Here is a 25,164-nt window from a genome sequence, read left to right as displayed (position 1 = left end):
TTTGTAATTAGTGTGTTATAAATCCAGCCCACGTGGCAGTAGATATACCCATCCTGTCCACCTGGCAGCCATTTGGACTCAATAATCAGTGTCAAATTTCTTTCCAATAAAGGCAGCTACAACAAACGGAGAGGAAGTGCAGTGAAGAAGAATCACAAACCGTCACTGAAGGGCCTTTACAAGTTAAATGGATCTCAAAGAAAGGATAATGGAAGCAAAAGATACTAAATTCAATAAGCACATTTTTGGTCCTGTTACCGTAAATAGATACATCTTAAATTAATGAAAAATAATGATAATTGTATTATCATATAAGTGACAAGTGTCCTTCCACTGAGGAATAGACTGGGAAATGAGATATCATTTAACTGTCTTTGAGGAGCTCATTTTACAAATATAAGAGGGAAATACTTTTTTCCAGTCAGGAGGTCCACACTCTGTATGTAGTAGCAGCTAGAAAGAGGATATTAAGATTGGTAATTTGAAGAATTGTCTTCAAAATTCTCAGGCCTTCCTCATATGCTTAATAATCACCCACTTGATCATGTAATGGGACCACGTTCAACCAAAGAGTTTCTATTCTAAAGAACATGCATATCTTGGATTTGGAAATAGTTAAAACATCTGGTTAATGCTTTACGTCCTGACTTTATTATGAGGTAGGCAAAAAATTTAGACGCAGACATTAGTCTTTTGGTCATCTAAAAATTTGTTTTAGGCACTTGTGGAGCTGATGACTGCTTGCCTGGGCTGTTTAGAAGTGGTAATCTCTGATGGCAAAGGTTGAACTTTCAGCATTTATTTGAAACCTCTGTTTTTCTCTTCCACAGCAGTCCAGAATGTGACTTGTCACAAAGAGGATCATGCTTGTCAACTGTCTCTGGCAGGTGAAGTGGAGGGATTTCAGCTGGCCTGGGCACAGATGGTTCTGGAAGAAGAGGAGGAGTTGGTACTGCACCATTGATGCTGTACTTGAGTTTTCCACTCTTCTGCTGAACTTTTTTTGCTGTTCGGCCATTCTTCTTCACTGTGCCTTGGCATTTTGGTGCTGAATGGTGTGAGGGCTTCAGTGGAGGAAGAGGGCTGGGGTTTTTAATGTTGAACCCCTCAACGAGTAGGTTGACTCCTCTGTACTGAGGGACTTTTACTGCTGCCTAGAGATGAACGGTTATATCTAAAATACTGTCTTACACACAACGTTTAGGCCATTTACATGTACGCTATAAACTAAAACCTTACCTGCCTGTATATCAGCTGAAAGTTTCCAGTGTTTGCTGCGCGGTCAACTCTCCGGTCCAGGACGACTCGTAAGGTGTCCTCCTGCACAGCGGTGCAGAGGTTGGCTGTCACGGAAGTTGAGGGTGCCATGGTGGGACTAGCATTGATTTCTATTAACCATGGATGCAGGTCACATCCTTAGAAACAAACATGGCGAAATATACGATTATTTTTTAGGTAAGATTCATATAAGTTATAGAGGTAAACAAGTAACGTTTAACATCTATTGTCCCAAATTTGCGACAAACCGCATCCTGTCTTTTAAAAATTCTCTCTTTTTATTCTGTTGATTTAATTATTTTTTTTAATCCATTTACTATTATTTATGTGTTTATTCTTAGATAAATTATTTGTCATTTATCATTTATTTATTGTTATTAATTTATTTAATATTTATTTATAGGTTATTTTAATCCCATTTTTTCTTTTAGTTTTTTTTATTATGTCATTGTTTGTTATATAGGTAAACAATTTTTTTACGCCTACTGTGCCGACTTTACAACAAACCACATCAAGTCTTTTAATTGTATTTATTTAATTTATTTTTTTAATCTATTTACTATTATTGATGTATTTATTTTTAGATTACTAATGTCTTTTATTTACTGTGCTCTCTGAGTGCTTCTAATTGTAAATAAATTCAGCCGTTTATGGGTTTAAAGTGATTTGAATGAGAATTTAACATTTTAAAGCATGGCAGATGCATGCTGGAACAGGCAGAAAGTAATGCAGTGAATGCATCCTACCCAACACAAAATCAGCACCATAGAGTTCAAATGTGTTTTTGCGTGACTCCATCAAGTCCTGTGATGTCTGCAATGCATGGATTATAGCCTTCTTCATTCCTGGAACTACAACAGTCTCCCACTGAGCTGTCTTTCCCTGGTTTGCCAGAAAGGCCCTAAACATGTCGTCCAGCCACATGTTGTCTGCTGGAATGCCTTGATGGCGTTGTTGAGACGGCTTCAGGTTCTTCTGGACGGAGTTATTACACAAGTGCACAGATCTGAAGAATGAAAAGAAAATTTATTTCTGAGATAGTCAGCCTCTTTGGGATTCACTTGACTTTATTTTAATAATAACCCAATGCCAGTGAATATAATTCATTTAAAATGTTTTCCATTATGTTCGAGTAAGACCTGAATTTTTCTTATTTAAAAGAGCCGGGAAATGACTTTAAGTATTAGGACTATTAAGATTAAGCATTATAGGTTAAATTTAGGGTTAAATTCAGGTTTTTATCTAAACCTTAGAGCTTAATCATTGCTCCTAAATGGACTTTTCTTTCAAGTCTTAATGCCTTTTTATAATATTTTGGAGAGTGTAATTACTTTCCCATAAAAATCTTTCACACAAACAGATCTTTCTGGTCTCATTGGAGGCACTAACTGTACAATTCGTGTATGGGTAAAGAAGTTTCAGATGCTAATTTTGGACTTTGAGCCAATTTGAATTTTTTGAAACAGATGTAAAAGACAGCAGATTTATATATTTACATAAGTTAAATATTCTCACTGGCGAAACCAGTTATTCAGTTTATCCACAGATGTATTTTCAAATCTCCCACCAAAATGACATGCAAAATATTCTTGCCTTTTTCTATCTCTCAGTTCCCGTTTTCTATGCTAAACCTAATCTGCTTTCATATCTGCATCTTTTAATGAGAGTTAAATTACAATCTTACCTGTCCAGTGTATCCAGTGAGTAAGGCTGCGTGGAAAAGCGCAAATAGCACTTTTTATAGAACCACACTGTCAAAGGGTTCCAGTCGGTGACCAGAAACCACTGCCGCACATCAAACTTGGTACCATAGACCAGAAAGGGCTGCTCTATGTACTTCTGCACCACCCACTTACTATCCTTGACCACCATCAGATCACTGTGCACCAGTTGGAGGATCTGATCAAGCCGCTTGGCACATTTTATACCTTGAAGGAAGGAAAAACATGTTGGACGTGACTATCAGATACCATATGAAGTGTCTGTGGTGCTTTTTTTCTACCTCTGCCTCTAGATTTCGCTCCAGGTTTGATGATCCAGATGTTGTGTATACCATCTATGCCCAGCTGTGGACAGACTTCCTCTAGTCTCTGCAGCATGGCTTTACAGCAGCTCACAAAGTAATCACTGATCTCAATCTGCAATCTGCCACTGAATGATGAAGTAGAGTGTGGTTCTGTTGAGACCCTGAAGAGCTCTTTACTTTGCTAAATATTTTCAATCCCACACTGATGCACACTTACTGAACAACAAGGTAGTAACTGTTAAGATATTCTGCCCACTCCTCCTGTGTAAGCACTTCCAAGCTTGTGTCAATGTCACCGTGCTCCAGACTCTGCAGGTACTCCTGGCATACTTTGAGGGCACAGTTGATCATTTTTGAAAGGGACAACGGTATTGATTGTTGTTTACTTTGCTTCCTCTGACCTAAATGTGGAGGATACAAGTTACATCTCCCTTTTTTAAAAGATTATTGAGTAACTATACAATAATGAAGAAAATGATAGTACCCTTAATGGTCTGAACACTGTGCTTTGTTTCCTGCCTTTGAATATCCTGATCCACAATCCACTTCAAAAAACCGGAGCATGCTGTCCGCCGATAGTCCTCTAAACAGAGAACAGAGACAGAGACGAGTCTTGTTAAGTTAAAGTAGGTGGATGAGAGAAATACTGGAAAAGAGGTCACTTCAGTCCAGCTTTAAGAGAAATAATATAAGATCTAACCAATGAAAGCATGCTTCTCTTCCTGGGCCAATATTCTGTAACAACGAGGAAAGAAAGTGTCTGGGTCAGCTGAATCAAACCAGTGCAGATTCCTGAGGTTCACACACAGCCCCGCCTATCAGAGAAAAAAGAAGTGACAAGGGAGGACCTAGAAGGCATCTTTTATCCTTAGAAATAATAAATACATATACAATAAATGCACCTTGGTGACGAAGCTGTCAGCCTTAGCAAAATAGTTGACAATCTGGTCTTTCTGCAAGTTCTTAATGTTGATTGAATCTCTACGGTTTGTCCAGTAGAAATAAACCATTTTAGTTCGCACAAGGCAAGACTATGAAATGAGAAGAGGGGGAGGGTTAGACCTTTCGCTTTCTTTTTTGTTTTACTTTAAAATTTTTAGCATAATCAAAGTATTTAGTGTTGTTTTTTTACCATGAGATCATGCAGTTCATCAGGATCTTGTTCTCGTTCAGCATCATCAGCATTCTCTGAAGATAATGTTAATATAAAGATGAAATATGAACAAATATGCACAATCAGTGATAATAGAAATATGAATTCCAACACAGTTCACACAACTAACTCACTGGTATTATCTAGACTGGCTCTGTTCACGCTGCTCTGACGCTGCTTGGTGCAGTGCATACGCTCAACCCAGCCTCTAGCCCTCAAAGCTGCCCTGATGATAGGGTAAGGACCCTTGACAGAGAAGATCTTACGCATCTGAAACAGCAGAAACACAAATTATAGATTCCTCCCTGGAGCAACAAAACATTTGTGGAGACTGCTTGAGTTCATGATATAAATAGATTTATATTTTATCATGATACATCAGCTCACCTTGACAGCTTCATCTGCAAAAGCCTTGGCTTTCCTCAGTCTGCTGGGGTTAGGAACAGAGTGGCTAACTTTGGCCTCAGAACATGTTGCTGATTCACACAAAGAGAAATAGAGAACGTCATGCTTCCATTATTACAGACTTCACATTGACTTGAATAGATTTCCTGGAGGCTTATGTTAACCATGATGTATCCCTTCCTGTGAACAAACTACAACTTATCATACAAAGTGAGACATTCTGCATGCTGATTTCTAATTAATAAAGGACACCTACATGTTGGCAGACTTTCAGCTTCAGCTTGACTACATTGCTGAGTAACAGTGTTAACCTTTTTACCTGCAAGCAGGCCTACATTTATTCCTGCAACAAAGGAAACATTAAGATTCTGATCATACTTGCATCAACAGAGAGGTTCACATATTAGTGTGCAAGAGAAATAATAATGTACAGCTGGGATGATATGAAACAAAATGGGACAGATAGGAGAGTATTTAGACATGTGTGGGTAGTTTCTTACACTGTAATAAAGGCAGAACAATGTACACAAATTATTTGTAGAAAGAAGCTTACAAAAGCATGAATGTGAGCTACATGTTGACAATATAACTAAGGCTGTAAAGCTTTGAGACATAAAGAGCAAAATCATGAAACTTTTATTCATGGTTTCTTCATTTAAACATTTGGCTGACTCTCCTGGTGTGACCTCATGACTAATTCAGCATTCGTGATCAATAAGCCATCTCTGTGAATGCAGAGGCCAAATTATCTGGAGGCGCTAACATCATGCTGTTGTGACCTTTAGTGCTTCAGTTTATTCAAGAGTCAAGTTACAGAAAGAAAAGACAGAGTTCCCTTTAATTCACCTTTATTTAGTAACAGTATGACAACATAAAATAAAATGTTGCCCTTTAACTAAAGTTGGACTTGTTTTATTGATAATCAATCTGGAAATAGCTGTTTCTAATAAATCATGGTGATGGAGGAATTGAAAATTAAACATACTTATTCAAAATCAGTATAATTTTCATGGTAGGATGTTCACTTACTGTCTGGACATGGTGTACACCATCCAGGAGCAGTCTGGTGTCCTTCGTGGCCAAGGTGGACAGACTGACCAGAACCACTAGCTCCCATACTGGCAGCATGTTTCGAGGGAACCATTTCTTTTGCTCCTTTGTGCTTTGGTCATACAGAAATGGTTGCAGAGTATACAATCTCACAGCATTTATGGAATGCTAGTAAAATGCAGTACAAAGAAGGGCACAGTTGTAAGGTAAGTAATTTCATCAGATACAATTACAACTCTGTGAAATTCATACAACCCCCACTAAAATGGTCTTGTTGATCAGCACCTGTCAATATGCAATAGACTGAGATAGAATGGGTGAAGATGCTGAGCAGAAGGCAGCATGCTTCCACCTCCCATGCCAACAGATAAGCTATGTTTTTTTTTTCTTTAATTCTACTTAAATGTTAGTTATAGTCTAAAGCATTCACAGGTAACAAGTCTGTAACAGCAATGACCCTCTCAGGAAGCCCCATACTTAGATGGATTCTCTTTTGAACACTAATTAGTTTTCTAATCTAAAAATCAACAGAACCAACAACTGTTTAAAAAATTGCAATAAACAAGCCCTAACAGAGATGCTCCTCTCACCTGCTGAGCTCCACAGGTGTCGTAAAGTTGAGTTTCGTTGGAGAAATGCAACGGTGCATCCCACCGCTAACTTGTTTATTGTTGCCGTGGCAACCAACTCATAGACAGTTTCTTCTTCGCTCAATTAATATAAATGGTATTTCTATCTTATGTCAATCGACATTCCGGTTGTAAAATATCAATTTGTACGCGGTTGTGCTTTTTTCGTTACTAATTCAAAATAGAAAATACAAGTGTTACATTACACAAATGTTTTCTGTATCATGGACAGAAATAAGATGGGATAATCTAGCCTACTGTGTGTGTGAAAGAAAAAGTAAGTGTTAACAAGAAAAACTGTGGGAAAAAAAGAGTGAAATTCTGATGCAGGCTAATTTCTCTCTTAGTTTTGTAGGTATAAAAAAAAAAAACATCCTTTATACAATGTCCATAACAGTATTAAGGATATTAAGAATATAAAGTCTATTTGGCGCCATATTTGCTCCGCGGTGGGGCGGCTTACGTCATCACGCTCAAGCAAACGCTCGCGCCGGAGCTTGTACCCAGGCTAATCAAACGACCACATACTCAACGAGATCTCACACCCTTTCCAGTGGTGTTATACGTCAAGTTCCACTTTCTGGTGTATGGATACATCACAACACTAGAAATAAGGCAGTAATAAGGTAAGCGTAATTACGTTTACAAGTATAGAAACGAATACTTTTTGGTTGAACGTCTTGCTAGCCTGCTAATATTGAAGCCTCTGTTTATTAGGTGGTAAGACTGCTGCTTTGACCAGTTGACATGTGTGGTAGAACTGCGTGCACTCTGGCTCCTGACGAGGTGAGTCGAGCTTGCTCGTACAGAAACCGTGGAGGACAGAGAAGACAGCCCCGCTGGAGGGATGGAGACATGGACAAATACCGACCCTCCTACAACAAGAGCCCTCAGTCCATGAGTCCGGTCCTGCTGTCACAGAGACATCTTGATAAGGTGATTTGAGTTCTAACGAGCTAATATTCTAAGACTGCTCAAGCGTGTTGAACGTTATTTTGGGCTTTACACCAGTTAAAATGCAAATTCACTTAATTCGAAAGCAAGCTGATGAGGTCTTTTCTTCGGTGCGTGGCGGGAGTTGCAGTTCAAAAATGCACGTACCAACCTCTAAGCGGTGACATTACAGCAGTTTACTAAATATGTTCTTTACTATACGGCAACTGCCATGTGTATTTATTTAATCTGAGTTTTACTTACAGTATAAAAACGAGGTACCCATGTTAATCATTTTGTGTGCTTCCAGAACGCACCAGTAGATGAATGTGTGCTGACCTCCATGCGTTGGGGTCTCATACCCTCCTGGTTCAAGGAGAATGACCCAAGCAAGATGCAATACAGTACCAGCAACTGCCGCAGTGAGAATATACTGCAGAAAAAGTCCTACAAGGTGCTAACAGTTGAAGGAAGATATCTTTACTGTGCATTATATATAGTTGTTTTTCAGCTTTTGTACACAGGATCTTGTAACGTTGTAATCTCTCCATAGGATCCCATGCTGAAGGGACAGCGTTGTGTGGTCCTAGCCGATGGTTTCTATGAGTGGCAGAGACTGGAAAAGCAGAAGCAGCCTTTCTTCATCTACTTCCCTCAGAGCCCGGAGAAAAAGGAGGGCCAGGATGGCCTCTTGACTCTAGTTAGCAATAAAAAATCAGAGATGGTGTGCCCTCCAGGAAAAACCTCCCGTGGATTTTCAAAGGTTTGCATAAGCGACTTTAACATTTATTTTATCTAACAAAAAAAGTACAAAAACAGAGAGAATGCTGCTAAAAACAAATTTGACAATGCTGATAATTTCCTGTGAGAGAGAGGAGCTAAGACAAAAATGTGCAGATGTCCACCAGCTTTTCTCTTTTCTTTTTTTGCCCCCAAAATTTCATGTGAGCTAAAAGAAAAACCATCTGCTGTAGATATTGGAGTCATTTTTTTCTAATAAACATCAGTTTCTTGTGTTGAAGGATACTGAGACCATGTCCTGGTGCTTTTTGTTTTGTGCTGGCTAGGAACACGAAGAACCACCTGAGTGGACTGGATGGAGGTTGCTGACCATGGCTGGACTGTTTGACTGCTGGACACCACCAGATGGTGGAGAACCCCTTTACACATACAGTGTCATCACTGTGAATGCTTCCCAAAATCTGCAAAGCATCCACAATAGGTAAGACTGGCTGATATTTCCTCTTACTTGTCCTTGTATGAAATCTTAAATGATTTTGTGATTGTGTTTTAGGATGCCAGCAATCCTGGATGGAGAGGAAGAAGTGAGAAGATGGCTTGATTTTGGGGAGGTTAAGTCTCTAGATGCTCTGAAACTGCTTCAGTCTCAAAACATTTTGACTTTTCACCCCGTGTCCTCTCTGGTTAACAACTCACGCAACAACTCCCCAGAGTGCCTCCAACCAGTGGATATCAACAGTAAGAAGGTATTAGAATTAATAAGATCTTTTATCATGTCTGGGCACAGATACAGCTGTATGTGTTTAGCTGTTCAAGAGTTTCCAGCTAATAAATCTGACCCTTGATTTCTAGGAGCCCAAACCAACAGCAAGCAGTAAGATGATGGCGAGCTGGCTGTCCAGCAGCGCCCCTTCAAAGAGGAAGGCCTCCTCCTCAAGTGATGGCAAAGAGAAGGACAGGAGGGCTCAGGCCAAGTCTAAAGGAGCACTTCAGCAGTGGCTTCAGGGAGCCAGCAAGAAACCAAAAACCAAATGAAATATACAAACTAATTAAAGCCTAAGAAGAGTTTGAAAGACCACTTCAGCCTTATTTTCAACTGTTTTCATCAGTAAGAGAATTTATTTTATTTTACTCAAATATTTTAATGTGACTGAAAGTGTAAGTGTTCTATCATATAAGGATTTTATCAATAAATACTTAAGTGCTTTATTCAAGAATTTTATTACCTTTATTACTTGAAATGCAGACATTTTGAAACAATGTAGATGCTGTGCATTTATCATAATAATAATGATGAATGCTAAATACTCCCCCACCCCCATATTTTTCCAACTTCAGAGTTACAGTATGTATGCAATCTTAGACTACAACAAATTTCTAAGTTTTAACATAATACAAATAGACAGTTAAAGATCTGATCGGTTAAAAGAAATGTCAAGCACTTAAATTGTTTGCCAACACAAGCAACTGGCAGAGTCAGATATGGAGATTTACAACACAACTTTTTGCCTTCTCCACACAATGATTGAGAGGTTTGCAAATATACAAAGTCTCGCAATAATAGACAGTAAAAAGAAATGTACTAGCTAATAGTACTCACTTATGAATGATTGAGAAAAAAAACTCTTCCGGGTCTTAACATGTCAATTGACACACTGTTGATTTGGTTCATTTCAATGTCTAATGTGTGAACAGTTATTACATGATGAACCTTCATTTCTCCAACAGAGGAACAGCACCTTTAAACAAGGAACCGAGTCTGTGTTCACACGTCCCCACCCTGAGCTACAACAGCTCAGAATGAGTTGTCTCAACAAGTTTTTATACGAGCATCACAGCAAAGTGCAAGGCAAGGGGAAAAAGTACACATCTGTCTAATGGACATGTCATTGTATTAGATTCTCAATTTTATGCCAATTAACAAGAATCAGCAGGCAGCATATTATTATGATCCATATATGCACCGTCACCCATGAGCCCCTGTTGAATCAGAATTTACCGTTTTTTTTTTCCTAATGAGGTTATATAACATTTTCAATAATCAGTCATTTAACCTACAACATAAATAAGAAGGATATGGGGCAGCAGTGTACCACTGATAGAGTTCTTTTTGTTGTTTAAGAAGAAAAAAGAATGTGTTTTACTTAAACCATAAAGTCCAAATGGACACAGATGTAATGCTTTGATTTCACACTTAAAAGTATCAAAATGGGAGCAGTTGAGACCAAAACTGGAAGTCAAAGTAGCAAAACATTTAAACAGAAAATGAGAAAAGCCCAAGCCAGACCAAGAAAGAGAAACACTGGGAAGTAATGAGCATCATATGAGTAAATGCCACAATGTTTCCTTAAGGTGTTCTTTGGGCTAGGAGATTTATAGAAAACTTGTATTTTGTTTACGTAAAGAGGTGAGTGCAGCATGTTTGTGTGTAGTAATATACTCTATGTGTGGGATGCTGCTTGTAAGTTGGGCATAAGGGCATAACACAGTGGGCCATGAGAAAGGGGTATATAGACAAGGCAAGACAGGGTAGTGTGGGCAATGACAACCCCAAGAATCCTCAGAGTCCTCAACAGCTGCAGGTCTCTGCTGACGGCTTGGCTTGCGGGTTTCTATCCAGCTTGATTGGCTCAGGAAACTCGTTGTACAACTCAACTTCGGTTTCCTGAGATCACACAACAAAGACAAAATGTGTGTTGGATTATACATCTCCATACTTTCACAGAAATGGATGTTTAGAAGTTAACCTTTTAACATTTTGAAGTCAGATATGCTTGTTTTTTTTTTCTTTTCTGGCTAACCATCTTACCTGTTTAAGAGCATTGCGTGCTATAGTCTGGAAGGCTTGCTCCACATTGATTGCCTCCTTGGCGCTGGTTTCGAAATATGGGATGTTGTTCTTGCTCTGACACCAAGCCTGTGCCCGTTTGGTTGTCACCTGAAAGACCAAGGAGCTGATTTTAACAGCTGAAATATCAGGTAGATGATAATGTGACTTTAATTTAAGGAAATGGGTAAAATAAAATAAAAAAAAAAGAAATAAAAGAAAGGAAACTGAGAAAGGACACACTTGAAACGAAACCAGATAATCTCAACAACCTGTCTGTTCTCCAAGTCAATCTTGTTGCCCAGCACCACAAAGGGGAAATTTTCTGGGTCTCGTGGGCTAGCCTGGATCAAGAACTCGTCCCTCCAGCTGTCTAGGGTCTTGAAGGTGTTTGGTGCTGTCACATCAAACACCAGAACACAACAGTCAGCCCCACGGTAGAATGCAACACCTAAGGACTGGAACCTCTCCTGACCTGCTGTGTCCCAAATCTGTAACACAGAGTGGTCAGGAAACAAGCTTTAAGGCAGGAATGGAGTTTATAAAATAAAAATGAAAACAAATAGCAATAAAAAATAAGACCTGTAGTACTTGTAACACTTGCAATATGTGAATACCTGCATTGTGACAAGTCTGTCATCCACCATTACTTCTTTTGTCAGAAAATCTGCACCTATTGTGGCTTTGTACTGGTTGCTGAACTTCTTATTCACATACTGGTTCATCAATGAGGTCTTCCCAACTCTATTAAAAGGAAAAAAACATAATAGTGTTACCACGATGAAATGATTGAAGCCTTTGCCTGTTGGTGTCTCAATTAATGTGTCATTATTCAGACCTCTTTTGCGCGTGACTTACCCAGAGTCTCCGAGGATGATGACTTTAAGAAGTACTTTCTTCCTTGACGTCATTGTGCCACAGCTGTGAAGGCAAAAAGCTGAATTAGAAGTGGGGTAGGGGGGTTTATCAGAACAAAACTAGCATTGGAACAGCTAAAACAAGACAGATACTGCCTTGTCTTAGTTGTGTATGAGCCAACAAGTTCCAATTAAAAGTTATAAGGTTTGTATGCATTTATAAATACCCCCCAAAACTGGGCTTGGGGTTACAGTGTGTCGTCAATGTTTCCTTTGACTTAGCTGTCCTTCACTTGACAAAAAAATAGACAAACAGTAATGACCAACAAGCTGGACTGCGTTGTATTATCAGCCTAAACATAAAAATTCCTGAAAAACAGACTGGACTGGAAATGCAACCACAAGGCAGTACAAGAAGGGACAAAGCAGACTGTTCTACTTAGGAAAGCTGAGGTTTCTCAATGTTTGTAGCAAGATGCTGCATATATTTCCTAAGCATGGGCTGAAAAGCAAAAAAAGTTTTGTGGCTCTATGTTGGTGCAGCAGCAGCTGAGCCTGCGAATAAAAGAAAATGAACAAAGTGATAAGACTTGCTCTTTGGTGGACTGCTGTGGAACCCCTAGTGCTGATTGCTGAAAGAAGAACGTTGCACAAGCTTTACGACATAATTCACTACACTGCACATGCTCTCAGGAATCCCTTGGGATGAAATGCATGATCAAACTTCTCCTTTACTTGTTCTTTTTGATTAATTATTTATCAATTTAATTCAACTCAGTTCAAAGTAATGTTGAGTTATTTCAGTTGAACTTTTATTTGACTTTTTGCACTCAAATTGTTATCCAGGCCTCTTTGTTATTTGATAAAGCACATATTTTGTAATGTTTATATAACAAGCAAACCATTCACTGGCATAACTGTTTGACTTAGCAGTAACCATTCTTGTAGCTTTATTAAACTGAACCCAAAGATGAATGGAAAATGAAAACCTAATACACGCCAATTAACTCCAAAACACTGTGAATGTTGGAATGAATTGTGTTTATTTAAATGACGATTTATTATTACTTTTAATCTGACATTTATATTTGAAAACTAAATAGCTGGTGATGCACAGTAATAATCTATAGAAATCCTAAGAAAAAAAAGCACAAATACATTGCTCTTGCAACTTCACAATGGGGAGATGGGCAAAGCTTTTCTTGATTTCCTTTAAAATGTAATAATGTAAGAAAGAAAAACACATTTATCTGATCTATTAGCCAGATATGAATCCCCGAGTTTTAATAAATAATAATACTCCATATTCTTGTTTTAAAAATATTTTTGCACCAGACGCCATGTCCTCAACGTGTCCATGTTTGAGCCAGCCAAAGAAAACACCGCAAAGCATTTCTGACGTCGGCCAAGCGGGCGACGCAATAATAACCTCCTCATCCAGCTGTAATGGCCAAAGTCCAAACTATTGCAGACGGACTTCAAATTATCATTCCAATCAGGCATGCCACTGGATACGACAATACTAACAGAAATAAATTAGTCGAAGCACTCATTTTTGCTGCAACAAATCAGTGTGAACAAGAAGCCACAGCTTGAGGCAAAACTAACATGGAGCTATGTGTTGCCAGCATAATCTGTACCCCATGACACTGTGTCAGGGACCGATCACATGGCTTTAAACACACGACTGACGGAACCATGACTTGGCAGGCATGATTAGCAAACCAAGTGCTGTCCCTGGAATATATAATGCTACCGGTATAATTAACAAGCTCACTGTTAACCTGTATTTGAATGTTTCCTCTTTGTAATCTGAAAGAGTCATGTGTCCATATTTTACCTAACGGCCACAAAGACTTTCAACATACTTCTGAAGGTTTAGCTAGGTGGATTACGAATTACATTTGTTGATCAAATTTGTAAACAGCAAGGTGAGTAAATGTAACGATGGAAGAATGCCTTTCCTTTAACGGCATTTATATTAAATGCCAAATTAGGCAATACGATATCAGCTAACGTTTTCAAACACATCCATTACTTAACAATTAGCCACCATTTCAGTTACACTTCTTACTTTAAGCTAACATTCGTTGGCTAAACGTGGTATAATCTATATAAAACTTAAACAACGACATCTATATACTTCATATATAGTATTGGTAACTTAAACAGCTTAAGTCACTCCAAACAAACCTGGGCGATGAACCTTCGGAAAAACAGAAAATCAAAGGTGGACTTTTCCTCTGCTTCGAATGGACGTGTTAGCTAACGCGCAGGATAGCAGACAAGACAGGCTAGCTCCAAATAATGTCTGCCGCAACAAAACAACGCGTCTAGAGTGTCGACAGCTGAATAGCTGTCTAATATCTAAAGTCTTTTCTAATTCTTTTTATAAAAAATAATTATGTCAATGCCAGCGTAAAACGATTTTGTAAGTTGGTCTGATTCGCTCTGTTCCCGTTTACGCTCGCTCTTCCCGTCAAGCTAACCTGTTAGCTGCTAGTCGAACGAGCTGTGTTCACTTCCTCCAAAACAAGCTCTGTTCCTGAGGGCTGACGTCACGCGCTGGTCACGCCTAGTTGCACGGGACCAGGGAACCATCAAAATACACATGTCGTATGATAAATCACACGCTGTTGTGTCACCTGTGAAAGAGCTTAAATGAATGTTCACAAACACAGATAAAAAAAAACAACATATTTCTAAGTTAAGACTTTAACTGTCTTAAATGTCTTAATCCACATTGACAAATAGTGAACATGCAAATCAAGCCAACCAGGATTCAGCCAGTGGGGAAGTATTGGATTGGTACTGGGACTTCTGGCCGCTGTAGGGTGTGGTCTTCGTGAATGGAGTTTGCTTCTTATTATAGAGAGACGCCGAAATCTGCTGCCATTATACCTTCTGAGTGCTATCTTGGGAATTTAGACGCCCGGCGAACACCTTTTCTTTTTAATTGTGCAATAAAGTTGAACAATTTTTAAAAGGCCCACTGCTGTCCTGCGGAATAAGGCTGCTACTGGAGGGATATTGGGAATATATTTAGATATCAGGTACATTGCCCAACTATAATGAATTACAGAAAACACACACACACACAAACGACTTCTCAAGGTACAACATATTAGGACAGGTAAGGAACTCTTTACTATAGTGATGCAGGATGGCATAAAATATGTTTTCCCAGACTTGCCGAAACCCGGGATCGAACCAGGGACCTTTAGATCTTCAGTCTAACGCTCTCCCAACTGAGCTATTTCGGCTTGCCAAAAGAAGGGGTCGCAATTGCTGCAATCATATGAAAAGACCACGGCATGCCCATATGTGGCCATGTGTAATTATGTGTATATAGTCAGTCTTTCCAACTATGAGAATATTGACACTCCACAACGGACGAAGACAGAACGGCAAAACAATTTTTGTACAGAAATAATGTATTGAATGTATTAAAAAATCTCGTTATTCCATTTATGTCAAGGATCTTCATGAATCAGCACACAGTACGTTGGACTGCGCACTGACGTAATCACGTTTAACTGAATGAAGCGTCATTCTTTCTGATGTAGAGCGGACGGCGGCCTTTTTCTTTCTGGACTACGTTTCCTACATTTCTTACCTCTCCAGTTCCAGTATTTCTACGCCTATCTTCATCAACCATGATACCAAAGTCGCCGTTTCTCCCCGTTTGCCTGCTGCTTCTCGCCTCTGTCGGCTGCCGGGTTTCAGCGGACGGTTTGGTGAATGAGGATGTAAAGAGGACAGTGGATCTGAGCACTCATCTTGCTAAGATTACTGCGGAGATCGTGCTGTCCAACCAGGGACACTCCGCCGTTCACAGCTTTATATTAGGGGTAGATGCTGACCTGGTACCGCACCTGGCATACATCGGAGCTTCGGTGAGGCTAACTTTAATTAAAGAAAAGACGCTAACAACGCATCCTTACACCGGTTAGCTTTAGCCTGTCTGCTACTATGTTCTAAGCTTATTAACCATTCATATCTCGACTATGCAAAACCCTGCAGATCTCAAGTCTTTATTATTATTTTTTTATTTCAGTTGCATATGTATTGAGTTTACCAGCAAGCTGCCGTATAATACTAGCAAGTTTTCTGTGAAGGCATGAGAGCACTGCTGCTAGCAGCACGATTCAATGTGGTCTGATGAGCTCTGCAAGCAAAGAAGTCAAATAGACAAAGATAGTGATGGGAACTGTTACAGGTTATGCATTTAGAAATGCATGCCATTCATATTACCACAAGTTGTTTAAAATGTATTACAACAGTAAACCTAGACGGAATCCATCCGATTTGAATCAACTAAAGATGCAGGTAGCAAGATGTTAACTTCCGCAGGGCTCCATGCTCTGTCAGTAGCTGAATGACACGTATGCGCTGGGCAGCTCACTTCCGCGTGTGACTGCGCACAGGCCTGCCCCCTTTCACTGTGAATGAAACCGTAACAAAACTATGGCCTTAAGCTAAATAAGTTGCGCATAATTTATGAATAAATTATTTTTTACATTATACAACGTCTTAGCAAAAACCAAATAAATATGTTTAAACCACGTTTTGACAGGTGAAGGGTGATGAAGAGGAGGATGGCACACTTGAACTCCAGCAGACAACCATGCAGGGCCACAGGTATGTCAAAATATTCAAATATAAACAATTAATATGGCATATAATATGACCAGAAAAGCTAATGTTTTCTATAATTTAATTATTGGTCTTGTTTCTTATCTGGTTTCTAACAGTGGGGAGTTCTACAAAGTGCAGCTGCTCTCTAGTCTGGCCGCAGGTGCTCAGCTCAAAGCAAAAGTGGATATGACATTTAGCCATGTCCTGAAGCCCTTCCCCACACACGTCACCCAGGCCGAGCGTCAGCAGGTGATCTTCCAGGGGAATCACTACCTGTACTCCCCGTACCCCACCCGCAGCCAGACCACACGTGTCCGCTTGGCCTCAAAGAATGTGGAGAGCTACACCAAGCTGGGCAACCCTAGTAAGACTGATGAGGTTATTGAGTATGGACCATTCAGAGACGTTGCTCCATTCAGTGAGGTACAGCTTTTCAGTAGATCTCATGACCTTCAAGTGAAGCTGTGTGAATGGCTGCTAACACATTTTATGTTGCTCGATGTATTCAGGATACAATGAAGATCCACTATGAAAACAACGCTCCCTTCCTCACCATCACCAGCATCACTCGCACCATTGAAGTATCTCACTGGGGAAACATTGCTGTGGAGGAAACCATCGACTTGAGGCACTCAGGAGCCATTCTGAAGGGCCCATTTTCACGCTATGATTACCAGCGTCAGTCAGACAGCGGCATCTCATCTGTCAAGTCCTTCAAGGTTTGCTATTATAGGTGCACCACCTGACTTGTTGCTGTTTTTGGTGATAAGTATGATCCCAACTACGACTTTTCTCATTTACAGACCATCCTTCCTGCCTCGGCTCAAGATGTCTACTACAGGGATGAGATTGGCAACATCTCCACCTCCCATCTACAGGTTCTGGATGACTCTGTGGAGGTTGAGGTCAGGCCTCGTTTTCCCTTGTTTGGAGGCTGGAAGACCCACTACATCATAGGCTACAATCTCCCAAGCTACGAGTATCTTTACACCTTGGGTAGGTTCTGATAGCCTTAAAGAGAAAATATCTAGACTGGGATATGACATAACATCAAGAAAAAAAATCTTTTTTTTAAAAAATGAACTTTATAGTATGAAAACAAAGCCACTGGCCAAATGCATTAATCCTACATTGTGTGTAATAGTCAACATAGCAGTTGAGAACATGGCTTTTCTGTCTCTGTTTTCTCAATGACCATGTTCCTAATAGTTTGATGGTGTCAGTCCCTAGTTTCACATTTTCTTTAATATAGCCTGGTGTTAATTCAGTGAATCATGGTCCTATTTATGGTAAAATGGGTGATTTAAAGAAGGTTGTGCTTTAAGATGGGGTTAACTTGTGATTGACAGTCCACTACCTAACACGTGTGCATAATTTCTGAGGTTCCCAGTTATATCCACTGCTAGCTCAAAAGTCCGATTTTAAACTAGACCACAATGGCAGCTCACAAACTGAGTGGTGACTTGTGTATATTCTATAGACAGAACCTGTGTTTAGGGTTTAACTGAGCAGTTTTGATGCTTATTGTTGTTTAAGCCATTTTCACCAAGCGGCACCCTTTGGTGGTAAAATGTGAAGTCTATGCGGAACTGCAAAAATTGCAGTTCACCCCTCATCCGTTAGGGGCTGGCTCCAAAACAGAGTCAATCCCCACAGACTCCCATGTTAAAAAGACCCATTTCACAGCAGAAATAAACATGTTTGAAGATTGGTACAAAAAACCTTTTCAGTATTAGTAAGTCAAGTTTACCTTCATGACAACTGTGAAGGTGGTGAATTTTTTTATAACTCATCCGTTTGGATGTTATGTAATCTTAAATTCGGCATAAATAGGAGCGTGTCCTTTTGATTGACAGGTATCCAATATCCACGGCAAGAAGGGAGAGTGCAGCACAACCACGGTTTTTAGCCAGCTAACAGCGTGCCTTAGCTTTAGCCTGCCTCCCTCCATTAGCTGGTTAGCTATCGTTAGCTCCGGGTTAGCTCATTTAGCTCTTAGCTACAGGGAGCTCAGAGTTTGATGGGTGTCAACCATCCACTCTCACCTTCACAGCCCCCCTCTCAGCTCCACTTTGCCCATTTTTGTATTTTCCGGGAATGACGACATGCGTGATGCTGCCAAGATGGCGACGGTGGGAATCGCCCAATGAGCTTCAATTCAGCGCTTCAGGAACCTACGGGTGATGTCATGGAGGCTCCGTCCATCTTTTATATAGTCTATGGTTTTCACGAAGTGGCCATACCCTGTCGCTGCAAAAAGAAACACATCCTTGCTAACTGCCAGTGTTCCTCTTTGGGAAATTACACAGATCAAATGGGCCAATCAGTGTTGCATCATCTTGTGCTTCTACACAGCCATTGTGAAATCAGCTGAGGGACACCATCATTGATCAGAGTGGAGTGTTCTGTAAACCAGCTCTCTCTTAAACACACATACTGGTTTGCTTCCCTGACTACCTGTGGTTTTAGTGGCAGATCAGTAGTCCTACATTCAAACAAACTATATGAAAAGGGCTAATAAATAAATTTATAAATTTGTTTCTATATCCATATCCTTCCTAATTACTAAATACAAGGCCATGTTTGCTGATATGTTGCATTATTTTCTATCATAGGTGACCAATATGCACTGAAAATGAGACTAGTCGACCATGTGTATGATGACCAGGTCATTGATCACATGACTGTGAAAATCATCCTGCCAGAGGGCGCTAGGTAAGTGTTTTTAAGCAGATGTACACTTGGGAAAAGAAGTGATCAGTAGTCATTGTGTCTTAAATTGTCCTGACTGTTTTTATTACTCTTTTTAAATCAGAAACATCCATGTAGAAACACCTTACAAAATTGATCGCTTGCCAAACCAGTTGCACTACACCTATCTGGATACCTTTGGCCGACCAGTGTTGGTGGCTACAAAGAGCAATCTGGTGGAGCACCACATTCAGGATTTTGTGGTAAGAAGAGGCACATTGTAATACAACAGTATATATTTAATATTTAGCAGCAGTTTAATTGTAAAATGTCTAAAGGTTTTTCAGATAACATTGATGCCAAAGCAGTGGTTCCCAAACTGTGGGGCGGCCCAGAGTTATGACGGGGGGGGGGGCACATTTGTTAAAGTACCAATGGGCAAACGATGATAAATCAACAACAGAGATTTGAACTACCAAAACAAAAGACAAGAAAGGATGTCGAGGCATATCTTGCCTCAGGCTTGACCACATAATGGTCAAGTAATGGCCAATGGTGGGTAATGGTGAAAGACCACAGTGCGTTGTATGTCTCCGAATATTAGCATCTGACAGCATGAAAACACTGGGGGACTTCTCATCCTGAGCATAGAACAAATCTGTGGATAACTTTAGAAATAACTACTCAGCTATCATATATCGCAGAGTTGTTTTACTAAAGCAGCATCCATCTCATCGAAAGCTAAACTCACCTGAAGTAGTTGGCAGAGTTTTTTGACATCATTGTTGTCAAAAAGGGGGCCCTGCAGGGAAAGTTTGGGAACCACTGTGCCAAAGGATCAGCAGAGCTATTTTTTTTCCAGCTTTCAACAAATGCTAGCACACCTGTGCATACACTAAGTATTTTAAGTCTGTGTAAAGCAGTAATCTGTTATTCTGATTTTGTCGCATCACAGATGAATCACAGCTAAATTTGAACGATTCAAACTATTTCCACCTTCACAAAATCAGACCTGTAGATCCTGGGAAAAATGGTGCTTCAGCAAATAGTTCACTACAGCAGATTTATTTCTATCGACCATCAGAATTATTATTTCACAAAAGAAACTGAGCTTTCAGGATATATTGCATGTTAGTTTGATCAGAGTATGACGTTTTTACTTCAGTCTTTGTTCTACATTTTTATTTTTCATTGACTGTTGAGAAACTGATTAACCTACTTTTAGACAATGTCACAGTCTGTCTCTTAGGAATAGAAACTTTGATATTTAGATATAGATATTTAATATGGATATTTAGATTTAGATATTGATGCTGCTGTATAGCATAAATAAGCTGGTTTGATTGTCTCTGCATCAACATGCAAAGTAAACATTTGCAAAGTAATACCAAAAGCTTTCTCCCCTCCAAATATAATGCAGTTTAATCCAATAAATTATTAGTCGATTCATTAGAAAAACTATTGAGTGAGAATTTAACTTGCTATTGTTGTTTCGAGGAGAAGAGGTGAGAACTGATTTATATAAATCTTCAGCCTGAGCAGTGTGTCTGGGTTTGGGACAGCGGCTGCAAAAGCTTGATCACCTCCGTGTTTTAATCCGGAGCCTGGAAAATGCAAGAAAAACTAACTTTTTAAACTTAAACTTAGACTTAAACTTAAGGTCTCTTACATGGGTGTGGATGTTAAGATCTAAATGGAGCCAATACAGCAATAAAATCTTAAAATCAATCTGGAAATAGACAGAGCCAGTTGAAAGGATGCCAAGATCAGATCAGAGATATGTCTTCATGCTTTTATTTATTTATTTATTTTTTAAGCCGATTAACATGAGATGCGGCATTCTGAAAACATTTGTAAATTATCTAGGGAAAGCGTATCCAGATCAATACATAATGCATTACAATAGTCTAATCTTGATGTAATAAAAGCATGATTAATTCTCCCAGGTCTCCTAAGAGGAAGCAAAGCCTAACCTCGCCAGTCACTCTTAGTTAGGAAAAGATGCATTTATCTGCTCGTCTAATTTAAATGAGCGATAATCCTCTTTTCTGATTTCCAGGTTCATTATAACTTCAATAAGATCCTGATGCTGCAGGAGCCTCTCTTGGTTGTAGGGGCCTTCTACATACTTTTCTTCACCGTCATCATTTATGTACGTCTGGACTTTGCCATCACAAAGGTATAAAATAAGCAAAACAAGCGTCATCGTTTATTCTTGTACTTCATTTAATAGCCCATCTTTACATTTAATGAGATACTTTTTGTCTAATCTAGTCTAAAATTTCTTGTTTTTAAGGATCCTGCAGCTGAGGTGAGGATGAAGGTGGCCTCCATCACAGAGCAGGTGCTGACTCTGGTCAACAAACGTCTGGGTCTGTACAGACACATGGACGAGGTGGTCAACCGCTACAAGCAGTCCCGTGACACAGGGGCGCTCAACAGCGGGAGGAAGACTCTGGAGGCCGACCACCGTGCTCTCACCAGTGACATCAGCTCGCTGCAGGCCCGCCTCAAGGCAGAGGGCTCTGACTTGGCTGATAAGGTGGGTGGTGTGGGGGTTGCAAGTGAAACTCTGTGAAGTCTTCCTGCTATACTAAAAGTAGGGCTGTGCATGTTTACTGGTCTCGTGATTCGGTTATGATTATCTTGTTAATGATTTGATTCCACGATGCGCCACCATGTGCTTCATCTTTCATATTTTTATTACTGCACATTGATTCTTTTTTTATCAATGAGTGCAAGCAGTCAGATAATTATGAACTTCCTTTTAAATTATAAATAGTTCAGAAATCGGTCTGAATGTCCTGAATATGACAAACATGTAAACATTGTTATTTTGAAAACTTGAGAACTTTTATTGTTCCACTGTCATAAAATCGAGAAGTTTTATTACTATACATTAAATTACTTCTAATCCATTATGCTCGTTGCATTGATGCAGATTGTCCATGTCCGCTCCGCGATGCATCGTAGAAACAATTAAATTCAGCATCCTTAAGTAACAGTGATGTTTGCTCCCTCAGGTTGGAGAGGTGCAGAAACTGGATGGACAGGTGAAGGAGCTGGTGTTCCGCTCCTGCCAGGAGGCGGAGCGACTGGTGGCGGGTAAAGTCAAGAAAGAGGCTTACATTGAGAGTGAGAAGACCCTGACTAGCAAGAGACAGGAGCTGGTCAGCCGCATCGACAGTCTGCTGGATGCCCTCTAAACCACCCCTGCCACTGTAACACACACAAACACCCCTGCTGGCAACATAAACAACTATTTGTATGAAAATTAATTGAAATGTGACCTTTTTTTTTCTTTTAAACCATCCCTGCATCAAGACATGGACTGTTAACATCATCTTCCAGTAGTGATGGGTTTATCCGGATATGTGCCTTCGTGCCTGGTGATAAACTTGTGGTCACTGTGTGCTCAGCTCCAAAGCAGCCACATCACGATTTTGGGCTTTTTTTGTTTGTTTCCTTTTCTGTTGCAGCCAGCTCAGACTTTTCATCTGGACTTTCTTCTTTTTGCTCACCATGACGTATGTGTGGTTAAGGGACTGTTTTTGTTTTCTTTTAATGAATTACTGAGGGGGCACAAATGTTTTCAGTTTCATGTCTTTACTCACATATACTGTATTCTAAAACTGACTCGTTTTCATTTCTCAGTGTGAAGATGATATCTTCTCCCATTCTTATCTCTTATACACTTTTTTTTTTCTTGGTTTCTACGTGCCCTGGACTGACATTTATATTTGAAGCTCTGATTCTGCATCATGACCAGCGCTTGTTTTTGATGTTCCTCGGTCATATTTTTTACATTTTGTATGGTTTAATTTTGTCGGTGGTGTTTTTGACTGTGAGATTAAAGACTTAAAGAGATTAGATTGTATGCGAGGAAAGACATGGAAGATGTTAAACAATTTGTGAAATGAGCAATGATGTGGACCATTGTTAAATTTGAAATAAAGTTTTGGAAAACTTCTTGTAAGTTTAAGTCTGTGCCTTTGTTCCACCTTTCATTGGGGTGCAATGCTCTTCCTTCATCACAAGAGGGCGTCTAAAGGCAAAGAACTATCACTTCAATCAGAGCTCCTTTTTACACCTTCAACAAATATAACACCACATTTTTACATTGACTTCCATTTAATTCTCTGCTGATAAATGGATCAAAATGAAAGTTTCATTTGAACATCCCTGCATGAGATCAAGCCACATTTGTGTCGTGGCTTCCGCCTCTTAAAACTGGCACCTCACAGGGAATTTCCTACATATTGTTGCATTCCTTGTTGTAGCGTAACCCCACCTTTCACCCCTTCTCCTCCCCAGCCAGCAGAGCAGCAGACCTGCCTCCATTAGTCTGAGCCCAGGACAAACATGAGGGTCAGTGTGAGGTCATTGCTTTCCCTCCGAGGTCACCAGGGGTCCCAGCAGGTCATTTCCTGCCTCATAATAACAGCCTCGCTCCACTCACAATGATGGCGTTCACATATTGTATATGCCATACAATAATCATTCTGAAAATACACAGCAGTGAGAAAGCACAGACAATGTCCGTCAGCGCCGATGCTTGGTGCTGGTGAAAGGCCACACAATGGCATTTTTGTTTGTGTGTTTGTACTTGAGTGGAGATTTTTCAGAGGACCGCAGAGTCTTATTCTCACAGCAGAGAACAGCGGGGCGATGGCCACTTCAGCACGAGCAACTGTGGCGAGCAAACCAGTGAGCTCACGTCTGCTCTCCGCTCTATAATGATACAATCAGGTCACTGAGAGATAGAATCGTGAACTGTATTTTGGCTAAATTCAGTCTGACTTTTAAGGTTTTTTAGAATAAATGAAAGGTAGCTCTCCATCTTTTGATAAACACTTCAGATTATAAATCGACGGAAAAGTCAAGGCATTGAGGGAGTCAGGCCACTCCTTCCATAATTCTTCATACATACACACACATACATACATACACTACCTGGCTAGTAAAATAGTCATCACCAAAAGCTGAGTGGAGTTCAGGTCTGGACTCTCTGGTGGCCAATCCTTGGGTGAAAATTATGTCTCCAGTTCCCTGAACCACTCTTTCACAATCTGAGCCTCATGAATCCTGCATTGTCATCTTGGAATATGGCCGTGCCATCAGGGAAGATGGAATAACCTGCTCATTGAGTATATTCAGGTATCAGCTGACATCACTCTTTGGACACATAATGTTGCTGAACTGGTACTGGTTTATACGCGATCCATCACACCTGCGCATGACAAAAATCACGTCCCAGTCCAGCGGGGACATATGTGGCCTGGTAGAAAGATGTCTGTGGCAGAGACTCATCAGAGCAGGAAACATAAAGCATCCCAAAATGTGAAAATTTAACTTTTTAAATATAAAATTGTTATGACCTGTAGAATTACGTTTATTTGGAGAGGTGGGGTAGGTGCACTGTAGGCCCCTGTGGCACAGCCTAAGCTTTTGTCCTTAATGCCATTTTTTCCCCTTAGGTTACTTTTACTTTTATACTTTATGTATCACTTTTACATGAGTAAAATCTTGAGTTGGTACTTGAACTTATACAGATGCCTTTTTAAACCCTACCTGAGTAACAAATATGAAGACTTTTGACACTTCTGTTTTTCATGTTACTCAACGATCATCCAGCACATTGAATGTGGCCCTTTCAGGCTTACTGTTGTCATTCATCCTTTAGTTGATGCATCTGCCTCCCCATATGGTTGCTGCATGACCGACAGGCCATTGTCTTGTTGTGGCTGACAGGAGGCCTTTCAGTCTTTTCAGTTCTAGCCCAGGATATGATTACCGGTCGCACAAGACCTGCGGTTTATCTGTTGGTGTAAACTGAGCAGAATACTGTTTAAACCGGAATTCGTGTGCAGCTCTATATCCTGATGTGGCAAACTGTGAGCGCGAGTCTGAGGTGGATGGTGGGGTGTGTGCAGGGT

The 25,164-nt window shown here is 40.0% G+C and overlaps 4 protein-coding genes and 1 non-coding gene across 13 annotated transcripts; 2 read left to right on the top strand and 3 right to left on the bottom strand.

Annotated features, from left to right (window-relative positions):
* Positions 1-740: 740 nt before the first annotated feature.
* Positions 741-6,589, bottom strand: LOC121637104 (tubulin monoglycylase TTLL3-like). 7 transcript variants are annotated; one of them, XM_041981021.1, is made up of 15 exons: positions 6,503-6,589; positions 5,892-6,080; positions 5,119-5,205; positions 4,845-4,933; positions 4,592-4,727; positions 4,437-4,492; positions 4,207-4,335; positions 4,005-4,119; positions 3,789-3,887; positions 3,522-3,705; positions 3,281-3,429; positions 2,963-3,206; positions 2,025-2,284; positions 1,240-1,415; positions 741-1,154 (listed from the first exon to the last, which is right to left on the bottom strand). In XM_041981021.1, the coding sequence occupies exons 2-15, from the start codon at positions 6,004-6,006 to the stop codon at positions 792-794; spliced, it is 2,202 nt and encodes a 733-aa protein (XP_041836955.1). In that variant the 5' UTR covers positions 6,007-6,080; positions 6,503-6,589; the 3' UTR covers positions 741-791. The 7 variants fall into 7 exon arrangements, with proteins under 7 accessions (XP_041836955.1, XP_041836957.1, XP_041836958.1 ...); XM_041981023.1 differs by having other exon boundaries at positions 2,043-2,284; XM_041981024.1 differs by having other exon boundaries at positions 5,119-5,181.
* Positions 6,590-7,025: 436 nt separating this feature from the next.
* Positions 7,026-9,424, top strand: hmces (5-hydroxymethylcytosine binding, ES cell specific). 2 transcript variants are annotated; one of them, XM_041981035.1, is made up of 7 exons: positions 7,026-7,167; positions 7,259-7,477; positions 7,785-7,928; positions 8,028-8,237; positions 8,542-8,696; positions 8,769-8,961; positions 9,068-9,424. In XM_041981035.1, the coding sequence occupies exons 2-7, from the start codon at positions 7,289-7,291 to the stop codon at positions 9,248-9,250; spliced, it is 1,074 nt and encodes a 357-aa protein (XP_041836969.1). In that variant the 5' UTR covers positions 7,026-7,167; positions 7,259-7,288; the 3' UTR covers positions 9,251-9,424. The 2 variants fall into 2 exon arrangements, with proteins under 2 accessions (XP_041836969.1, XP_041836970.1); XM_041981036.1 differs by having other exon boundaries at positions 7,245-7,477.
* Positions 9,425-10,179: 755 nt separating this feature from the next.
* LOC121637110 (ras-related protein rab7-like) lies at positions 10,180-14,444 on the bottom strand. 2 transcript variants are annotated; one of them, XM_041981038.1, is made up of 6 exons: positions 14,389-14,444; positions 11,901-11,963; positions 11,660-11,786; positions 11,315-11,533; positions 11,025-11,153; positions 10,180-10,880 (listed from the first exon to the last, which is right to left on the bottom strand). In XM_041981038.1, exons 2-6 carry the CDS (start codon positions 11,951-11,953, stop codon positions 10,785-10,787), a joined length of 624 nt encoding a protein of 207 aa, XP_041836972.1. In that variant the 5' UTR covers positions 11,954-11,963; positions 14,389-14,444; the 3' UTR covers positions 10,180-10,784. The 2 variants fall into 2 exon arrangements, with proteins under 2 accessions (XP_041836972.1, XP_041836971.1); XM_041981037.1 differs by lacking the exon at positions 14,389-14,444 and adding an exon at positions 14,093-14,382.
* Positions 14,445-15,089: 645 nt separating this feature from the next.
* trnaf-gaa lies at positions 15,090-15,162 on the bottom strand. Its single transcript has one exon. It is a non-coding gene; the product is annotated as a tRNA-Phe (tRNA).
* Positions 15,163-15,443: 281 nt separating this feature from the next.
* rpn1 (ribophorin I) lies at positions 15,444-23,197 on the top strand. Its single transcript, XM_041981029.1, has 10 exons — positions 15,444-15,795; positions 16,476-16,540; positions 16,654-16,960; positions 17,047-17,256; positions 17,341-17,533; positions 19,153-19,252; positions 19,353-19,491; positions 21,288-21,407; positions 21,525-21,770; positions 22,252-23,197. Exons 1-10 carry the CDS (start codon positions 15,556-15,558, stop codon positions 22,432-22,434), a joined length of 1,803 nt encoding a protein of 600 aa, XP_041836963.1. The 5' UTR covers positions 15,444-15,555; the 3' UTR covers positions 22,435-23,197.
* The last annotated feature ends 1,967 nt before the right edge of the window (positions 23,198-25,164 follow it).

Source organism: Melanotaenia boesemani, chromosome 3 (genome assembly GCF_017639745.1).
Source record: "Melanotaenia boesemani isolate fMelBoe1 chromosome 3, fMelBoe1.pri, whole genome shotgun sequence".
Classification (NCBI taxonomy): domain Eukaryota; kingdom Metazoa; phylum Chordata; class Actinopteri; order Atheriniformes; family Melanotaeniidae; genus Melanotaenia; species Melanotaenia boesemani.
This window is presented reverse-complemented; position numbering and strand designations above follow the sequence as displayed.

What these genes read in the sequence shown, in the direction of transcription:
- LOC121637104 (XM_041981021.1), bottom strand. Translation starts at nt 6,006, where the DNA reads ATGGTTCCCTCGAAACATGCTGCCAGTATGGGAGCTAGTGGTTCTGGT. An exon ending in AGTTACTACCTTGTTGTTCA is followed by an intron (nt 3,430 to 3,521) that starts GTAAGTGTGCAT and finishes TTCATCATTCAG; the next exon opens with TGGCAGATTGCAGATTGAGA. An exon ending in TCACTGGATACACTGGACAG is followed by an intron (nt 2,285 to 2,962) that starts GTAAGATTGTAA and finishes TTCATTCTTCAG; the next exon opens with ATCTGTGCACTTGTGTAATA.
- hmces (XM_041981035.1), top strand. Translation starts at nt 7,289, where the DNA reads ATGTGTGGTAGAACTGCGTGCACTCTGGCTCCTGACGAGGTGAGTCGA. An exon ending in TGCAGAAAAAGTCCTACAAG is followed by an intron (nt 7,929 to 8,027) that starts GTGCTAACAGTT and finishes ATCTCTCCATAG; the next exon opens with GATCCCATGCTGAAGGGACA. An exon ending in TGGATATCAACAGTAAGAAG is followed by an intron (nt 8,962 to 9,067) that starts GTATTAGAATTA and finishes CTTGATTTCTAG; the next exon opens with GAGCCCAAACCAACAGCAAG.
- LOC121637110 (XM_041981038.1), bottom strand. Translation starts at nt 11,953, where the DNA reads ATGACGTCAAGGAAGAAAGTACTTCTTAAAGTCATCATCCTCGGAGAC. An exon ending in ACAGACTTGTCACAATGCAG is followed by an intron (nt 11,534 to 11,659) that starts GTATTCACATAT and finishes TCTGTGTTACAG; the next exon opens with ATTTGGGACACAGCAGGTCA. An exon ending in CACGCAATGCTCTTAAACAG is followed by an intron (nt 10,881 to 11,024) that starts GTAAGATGGTTA and finishes GTGTGATCTCAG; the next exon opens with GAAACCGAAGTTGAGTTGTA.
- rpn1 (XM_041981029.1), top strand. Translation starts at nt 15,556, where the DNA reads ATGATACCAAAGTCGCCGTTTCTCCCCGTTTGCCTGCTGCTTCTCGCC. An exon ending in CATCTGTCAAGTCCTTCAAG is followed by an intron (nt 17,257 to 17,340) that starts GTTTGCTATTAT and finishes TCTCATTTACAG; the next exon opens with ACCATCCTTCCTGCCTCGGC. An exon ending in TGGACTTTGCCATCACAAAG is followed by an intron (nt 21,408 to 21,524) that starts GTATAAAATAAG and finishes CTTGTTTTTAAG; the next exon opens with GATCCTGCAGCTGAGGTGAG.